The following is a 7,761-nucleotide window of genomic DNA, read 5'->3' as shown; positions in this document are numbered from 1 at the left end:
TTATCAGCCAGTTGTGTTTATTGAGAGAGCCATGGATGGGATGCGCTGGGTTCCGATTCAGGGTAGGCTTCTTCTCTTCCTTCCTGGTGTCAGGCTTCCAGGCACTGCGAAGATCCACGGCCTCTCTCTCACCTGGTACTTGGGCTTCACGCAGCACACTTTACCATTGGAGCAGTAGATATACACCTTGTCCTTCCTGGAGCATCTCCGGTGACACTTGCCACGTGAATTCCAGCATTTTTGGGCGCTGCCTGATAGGGAAAGGAGGAAGGGAGGCCACCTCAGCTGTAAGTAGAAGCAGGCCCTGGATGGACAGATTGACACACCCGTGAGGGGGCCTCCAGGGTTCCTAGATTTGGATTCTTTTTTGTTTTGTTTTGTTGGTTGTGGGACTTGAACTCTGGGCCTGGGTGCTGTCCCTGAGCTCTTCAGCTCAAGGTTATCACCCTACCCCTGGAGCTACAGCACCACTTCCAGTTTTCTGGTGGTTAATTGGAAATAAGTGTCTCACGGACTTTAGTGCCTGGGCTGGCTTTGAACTGAGATCCTCACATCTCAGCCTCCTATCAATAGTTAGGATTACAGATGTGAGACACCAGTGCCCGGCTTAGATTTGAATTCTTTCCTTTTCTTTTTTTTTTTTAAATTGTAATTAATGAAGGCTTACAGTTATATTTGCCAGATAGAAGGTGCATTACTTCACATAGACTTGAATTCTTTCATGTGAATCTATTTCTTTTGTCCTGCTCTTTGGGCTATCCACTTTGCCTGTGGATCTACATGAAGTGACAAACATGAGACCTTAAAAACAAACAAACAAACAAGCAAAAAAAACCCTGAAACAACCTTCCCATCAAAGACAGTCGCTGTGATGAAATTGCCTCAGACAACCCCAAGCAAAGAGGCAAGACGAATACACAATATCTAATCATGCAGAAAGACAAAAACTAAACAAAACAAAACCACAGGATACCCACCCTTCTTTCCACAATAAAGATGCCAGTCTTGCTATGGAAGCTGCCCCGGTACCAATCAGTTTCTCTTCATGAAGTCTGACAGAGGGTGAAACCGGGAGAAAGCTACGAAATGGACAGGGAAGGATGTGGAGACGGGACAGAGACTTAACCTTTCCTCTATACTCAATCTCAACCTGCCACGGGCGTCTCCTGTCAGTCTGTGGAGGGGAAGGCACCGGGGTTAAGGGCATAGACTGTTGGAGCTCCCAGAGTCTGGATTCAAGACCTAGCTCCATTATGTGAGACCTGGAGATCTTGAGCAATTCCTTCCCTTCCTACAGCATCATGTTCTCTTTTTGAAGAAAAGGCTCCTTGCATCAGCTTCAGAAAGCTAGATGCTACAATAAGAGGCTATAAAAATCTACAGGCATACAAACTTCAGACCCAGCCTTGGGGCACATGCCTGTATTCTCAACAGACACAAGATTGAGGCAGAAGGACCAAGAGTTTGGGGCCAGGCCTGGAGACAAGAGCAACTGCAAAATGAAATTTAAAAAAATAGCCACTAGGTGCCAGTAGCTCACACCTGTAATCACAGACTTCCTGCCCAAGCTTGCTTCAGACTTGATCCTCAGATCTCAGCTAAGAAGCCAAGCTTACAGGTCTGAGTCACTGGCACTTGGCCTCTCTCCAGCTTTAAGCAATAATCTGACTGGCCAGAGAGTACCCCCAAACAATAATAGGCTTTGAGCATTGGTCAGTGTAACACAAGGTTGTGATCTTCTCGCCAAGTCTGATGATTGTGCCAATTTTCCACCTACATGCACAAGGCTTTGGGTACAATTCCTGCCAACACACACACACAAAAGAACAAAGATAATTGTTTGAAGTAAAATGAGAGCAATCTATATGTACATTTGTGTGGCTAGAAGCGAAATGTACATCTGATCCAGAGGTGAGATTAGGGAAGCCGAATGTACTGTTTGAACTTCCTTATGCTCTGTGTGCTCTTTCTCATGGCCGGTGACCACTGAAAGGCTGGCGGAGACAGGGAAAGACATTGGCTGTAAACCCTAGAGCTCACTGATGATCTGGCACGGAGGTGATGAGTTTGGAAGATAGCTAGTGAGAACTCTTGAAAGTGCCTTTGTTATCAATGAGAAGGGAAACGTGTTGAAAAGGTTCCTGGAAATTGGAAACTTTGTATTTGAAATCATATCAGCAAGAATGGAACATAACCTTCTTCCTCCAAGAAACACAAATCTTTTCCATGCAGAAAAGCAGCGTTTATTCCCCCAGGTACTGTGTCAGAAATGGAGTTTGGGGGATAGAGCATTCCATCTCTCTCTTCATTTTGTGCTTTCTGTGGAAATGGAGCCCTGAATCTGCAGTCCCCTCTGCACTCTGCCTTGTACTCCTGCCTAGTCTTACTAGACACCAAACCTAAACTCCTTTCCCCTGTCTTTCTTCTGTCTTTCGAGTATCAACTGTACTGCCAAGTAAACAAATAATAGCCATGTTTTGTTTTACTCAGCCATTTTTATGGGTGACCGCCATTTTATGCCAGTGTTTCAGCTAAGCAATGAATTTCATATCATTGAATACCATCATTTTTCAATACCTAAGCAATTATTGGATGTAGGGCATCAGCAATTGATATTGACATTTAAAGAGAAAAGAGCATATCACTAGCAGCAGTTGTACACCCAGTGTATAAGTTGAGTCTTATCAAGTATCTGGCTCTAAATACCAATTTATAGGAAATGTAGAGGTCAGAGGAATGCTGGGACTTTTGCCCTAAGTATGCAGCCAGTGAAATCTGTACGGTGAGAGGTAATAAGGCAGCCACCAGTGTGTTTCTCAGTAGAAAACTTCTAAAGGCACCAAGAAAGGGAAGAAGGTAGAACCATTAAGTTAAAAATTAAAGGAATATTAAAGGATTTTTTAAAAAAAGAAGATGTCATGTGGCCAGGAGTTTGGCCTAGTGGTAGAGTGCTGGCCTAGCATGCACGAAGACCCAGGTTTGATTCTTTAGTACCACATATATAGAAAAAGCCAGAAGTGGTGCTGTGACTCAAGTGGTAGAGCTCTAGCCTTGAGAAAGCCCAAGGACAGTGCTCAGGCCCTGAGTTCATGCCCCAGGACTGGCAGAAAGAAGAAGAAGAAGAAGAAGAAGAAGAAGAAGAAGAAGAAGAAGAAGGAGGAGGAGGAGGAGGAGGAGGAGGAGGAGGAGGAGGAGGAGGAGGAGGAGGAGGAGGAGGAGGAGGAGGAGGAGGAGGAGGAAGAGGAGGAGGAGGAGGAGGAGGAGGAGGAGGAGGAGGAGGAGGAGGAAGAAGATGTCAAGCTGTAAAGCTAGCAATTCAGGAGGCTGTAATCTGAGGATCCTGCCCGGTTGGGCAGGAAAGACTGAGACTTTTAGTTTCAATTAACCTCCAAGAAGCCAGAAGGGGAGTGGTAGCTCCAGTGTTAGAGTGCCAGCCTTGAGAAAAAAAAAATGCTCAGGGACAGTGCACTGGTCCTGAGTTCAAGCCCTAGGACAGGCACATATATTGCCAAGGATTCCTCCTCAGCAATGTGACCATTAAGAAATACAAAGCAAGCCAGGCGTGGTGGCTCACACTTGGAATCTTAGCTACACAGGAGGCTGAGATCTGAGGACTGAGGTTCAAAGCCAGTCCGGGCACTAAAGACCATGGAGACTCTTATCTCCAACTAACCACTAGAGAAGACCAGAAGTGGCACTATGGCTCAAGAGGTTGGGCAGTAGTCTTGAGCTGAAGAGCTCAGGGACAGTGCCCTGGCCCAGAGTTCAAGCCCCACAATGGACACAAAAAGAAAGGAAGGAAGGAAGGAAGGAAGAAAGGCCAAGCAAGGCCAAGCAAGTATGGTTGTTCCTTCCTGTAGTTCGAGCTCCTTGTGAAGCAGAGAAATAGGATTGCAGTTCTGAGGCTGGCCCAGACAAAAAGCACAAGCCCCTATCTGAAAACAAATGAGAACAGAAAGGACTTGAGGGCATGGCTGAAGTCCTAGAGCTGGACTAGCAAGTGTGACACCCTGATTGCAATCCCTGAACACACTCCACCTCCCCACCCGGTAAAAAAGCAGAGAGGATACTCCTTACCTCTCTTTAGAGGAGGGGGAGTTGCCATGAGAGCCACAGATGATGAGGCCTGTTCTGACCATCCCCCCTTCTCACACATGGTGGGGGGGACGGAGGGGACCTGCACAACATCCTGCAGGTGGAGGATGAAGTGGCTCAGCAGGCAGATGTGGAGGGCACATTTGCGCCCTAAGATCTGCCTACCACCTGCTGCTCACCAGTTGCTTCATGTGCCCTTCCAATGCCCATGTCCTCCTGTCCTCTCTAGTAGGTAGTCCCGGCCTTGGGGATTCCCTGAGCAGAGCCCAGTCTCCAGCAGCCGCCCCTGCACTCAGGAGGGCCAGGTTACCTGTAGTAAGCTGGTCCAGGAGCAGCAGAATGGCCAGCAGCAGCAGCAGGAGCTTCATGGCTGGAGCCACCCGCCAGATGTGCCAGGCTGTGCAATGGCAAAGCCAACAGGGAGCTGTACTTGCTTGGATCTCGTGGGGCACACGTCACTCACACGTGCCCTCTGAGGCCACGGAAGCAGCCCCCAGCCTCGAGGCACCTCCCTTTGTCTCTTAGGTCAGCAAGGCAAGGTTAGCCAAGGTCCAAGGCCCAACAGCAGTTGAGTCTCCACCCAGCTCTGCAGTGCCTGGACCAAGGGGCCACAAGGGAGCGCCAGCCACCCCAGGCCTCTGGGATAAGGGGACTTTGAGAGGGAGGGACAGGGGAAGGGGAGGGAGGGAGGAAAGGAGGAGGAGGGAAGAAGGGAGGGAAAGAGGGGAGGGGGAGGGAAGGAGGGAGGGGAAGGGGAGAAGATATTTCCTGTAGCAATGATGACCAAGCCTAGTGGAGTAACCGCGGGTCATATCTGAGTGAGGACTCCAAGGGCCTTCGGCTGCCTCTTCCACACTGTCATGGTATTCCAACACACACAAGATACACATCAGAGGGGAGGCGCTTTGACTGACTCTGGACAAGCCCAGTATGTCTATACATCCAGTTTCTCACCAATGTACATATCTCTAATCCTGGACTTGCATCTTCCAAGACCTGCATGGTTCTTTTTCTCTTGTGCCCAGCAAAACCAAATCAATTTATTGTATCCTAAACTCCCATTATAGTGTTGAACAGTTCTGCTGTTCAAGGTTGTTGGGGAGTTATATTATCTTAGCCAGGCCTAGCTGGAATGTAATTCTGTAACTCTTAGACTTCATCACATGAGACTAAGTGAAAAAACAGGGCGCAAAAAGGGCTTTTTAGAAAATCCAATGGTTAGTAAAGTTGACTTAAGACCTGAAAGTTAAAGCAAGCAGCCAACCAACCATCAACAAGCAAGGTAGAAAAAAATCCAATAAGAAAGAAATGAGGTGTAGAGAAAAAGTTATAAGAAAACATTTTGTATGATGAAATAAGATTTTTTTTTTCCCCAAGGGCTGGGAGTTTGGCCTAGTGGTAGAGTGCTTGCCTGGCATGCATGAAGTCCTGGGTTCAATTCCTCAGTACCACATACACAGAAAAATCCAGAAGTGGTGCTGTGGCTCAAATTGCAGGGTGCTAGCCTTGAAGAACAACAACAACAAAAAGTGTCCAAGGACAATACCCTAGCCCTGAGTTCAAGTGCCAGGACTGAGGAAAAAAAAAAGAAAGAGGGCGGGGAGTTTGGTCTAGTGGTAGAGTGCTTGCTTAGCATGCATGAAGACCCGGGGTTCAATTCCTCAGTACCACATACATGGATAAAAGCTGAGGCTCAAGTGGTACAACTCTAACCTTGAGAAAGTCCAAGGACAGTGCTCAGGCCCTGAGTTCAAGGCCTAGGACTGGTCAAAAAAAAAAAAAAAGAAAGATTATTTTTCCCCCAAAGTAAAGGATTGCTCTAAAATAGAAATAGACGAGGAAGGGCAAAACTAGAAAGGTACAAATATGTGACAGGAGAACTGTGATTGTATTTGTGCCAAGACCCAATTGATATAATACAGTAGTGGATAAAGAAATGTAAAAAAGTTGTAAGAGGGGCTGGGAGTTTGGCTTAGTGGTAAGAGTGCTTGCCTAGCATGCTAGGCAAGCACGAAGACCCGGGTTCGATTCCTCAGCACCCCACATACATAGAAAAAGCCAGAAGTGGTGCTGTGGTTCAAGTGGCAGAGTGCTAGTCTTGAGAAAGCCCAAGGACAATGCTCAGGCCCTGAGCTCAAGCCACAGGACTGGCACACACACAAAAAAAGTTGTAAGAGAATATTTACTCCAGGATTGGAATCATTCTGTGATTTTTTTTTTATGGGTACAGGAATGGAGGAAGAGTGAACAAATGTAATCATTGTATTCAATATACACTATTTTAATCTTCCAGAGAGGGCCAGCAACTTTCCAAGGTCACACAGCCATTGAAAACAATGAGTGGATATTTTCAGCTCAGCTCTTTCCTTTCTGACCTTCAATGCCAAACTCTTTCCTAAAATTTAGCTTTTGTTTTGCTGGTAAAGTTCCTTTCTTCTGAAGGAGAAATAAATGTTCACTGTTCCTCCTCACTCCCAAATGGGAAATACATATATATATATTTTTTTTTTCAAAGGAGCTAGTTTAACTTGTATTAGAATCACAAGACTGGTGGATGTGTAGAGTAGATAATATGGAAATTTGTAGGGCAGGAAAAGATGATGGAGTTGGAAGATGTGAAAATGGTTTGACTTACCATTATTTGTTATTATTATTTAAAATCTTAAAATTATTTTTAGGAAGGTGATGTACAAAGGGGCCCACAGTTACATAAGTCAGGTAAAGAGTACATTTCTTTTTGGAAAATGTCACCCCTGCACTCTCCCAGTTTTCCCCTGCCATGCCCCGCCACGTGTTGTATAATTCATTTTGTACATAGTATCCAGTGAGTACCACTGCTGTATTTCTTCACCCTTTGTCCCTCCATTTCTGTGCACCCCCCCTTATCCTTCCCCAAACAGGTAGCCCAACAAGCAAAGTAAAAGGAAAAAGGGGAGTAGGGGAGCTTCTTGTTTCCATTTCCAGGTTATCGTTATCGTTATTTATTTGTGGTTTGTGGGGCTTGAACTCAGAGCTTGGCTGTTGTCCTGAACCTCTTTGTGCTCAAGGCTAGTACTCTACTACCATTTGAACCACAGGGCTACTTCTAGTTTTTGAGTGGTTAATTAGAGATGAGTCTCACAGACTTTTGCACCTGGGCTGGCTTCAAACTGTGATCTTCAGATCCCAGCCTCCTAAGAAACTAAGATTATAGGCATGAGCCACTAGCGCCCAGCTATTATTATTTATTTTATTATTATTTATTTTAAGTAGTTGTACAAAGGAATTTCAATTTAATGTCAACTTACGAGTACAATGCAGCTTGAAGATGAGTTTTCACAAGGATTCTCTCTCTCTCTCTCTCTCTCTCTCTCTCTCTCTCTCTCTCTCTCACACACACACACACACACACACACACACACACACCCCATAACATCCTTCTGGCTGTTGTATGATTCATTCTTGCCAGTGCCTAAAAGGTATATGTGTCAGTTGAGAGAGATGAGGTGCTGAGAGGGTGGTTGGACATGCGGGAGGAGGGCTGGCCTAGGGCCTGCTGTTCACATGGGCAGCTGAAGGCACGTGTGAGGGACATGTGTCCTAGTTGATTAAAGGGAGCAGAGTTCCCAGAGCTCTCACCCACTGCCCTGTCACCTCTGCAGACCAGAACGGACTCCGCGGCCTGGG

The 7,761-nt window shown here is 46.2% G+C and overlaps 1 protein-coding gene across 1 annotated transcript; it reads right to left on the bottom strand.

Moving 5' to 3' along the window:
- Positions 1 to 4,536, bottom strand: LOC150050336 (beta-defensin 36-like). Its single transcript, XM_090352819.1, has 2 exons — positions 4,406 to 4,536; positions 1 to 251 (listed from the first exon to the last, which is right to left on the bottom strand). Exons 1-2 carry the CDS (start codon positions 4,461 to 4,463, stop codon positions 58 to 60), a joined length of 252 nt encoding a protein of 83 aa, XP_090208945.1. The 5' UTR covers positions 4,464 to 4,536; the 3' UTR covers positions 1 to 57.
- Between the last annotated feature and the right edge of the window lie 3,225 nt (positions 4,537 to 7,761).

This window comes from Megascapheus bottae, chromosome 18 (genome assembly GCF_031878675.1).
Source record: "Megascapheus bottae isolate mThoBot1 chromosome 18, mThoBot2.hap1, whole genome shotgun sequence".
In the NCBI taxonomy this organism is placed as follows: domain Eukaryota; kingdom Metazoa; phylum Chordata; class Mammalia; order Rodentia; family Geomyidae; genus Megascapheus; species Megascapheus bottae.
Note: the sequence above shows the minus strand (reverse complement) of the source record. Positions and strands in the feature narration are given on the sequence as shown.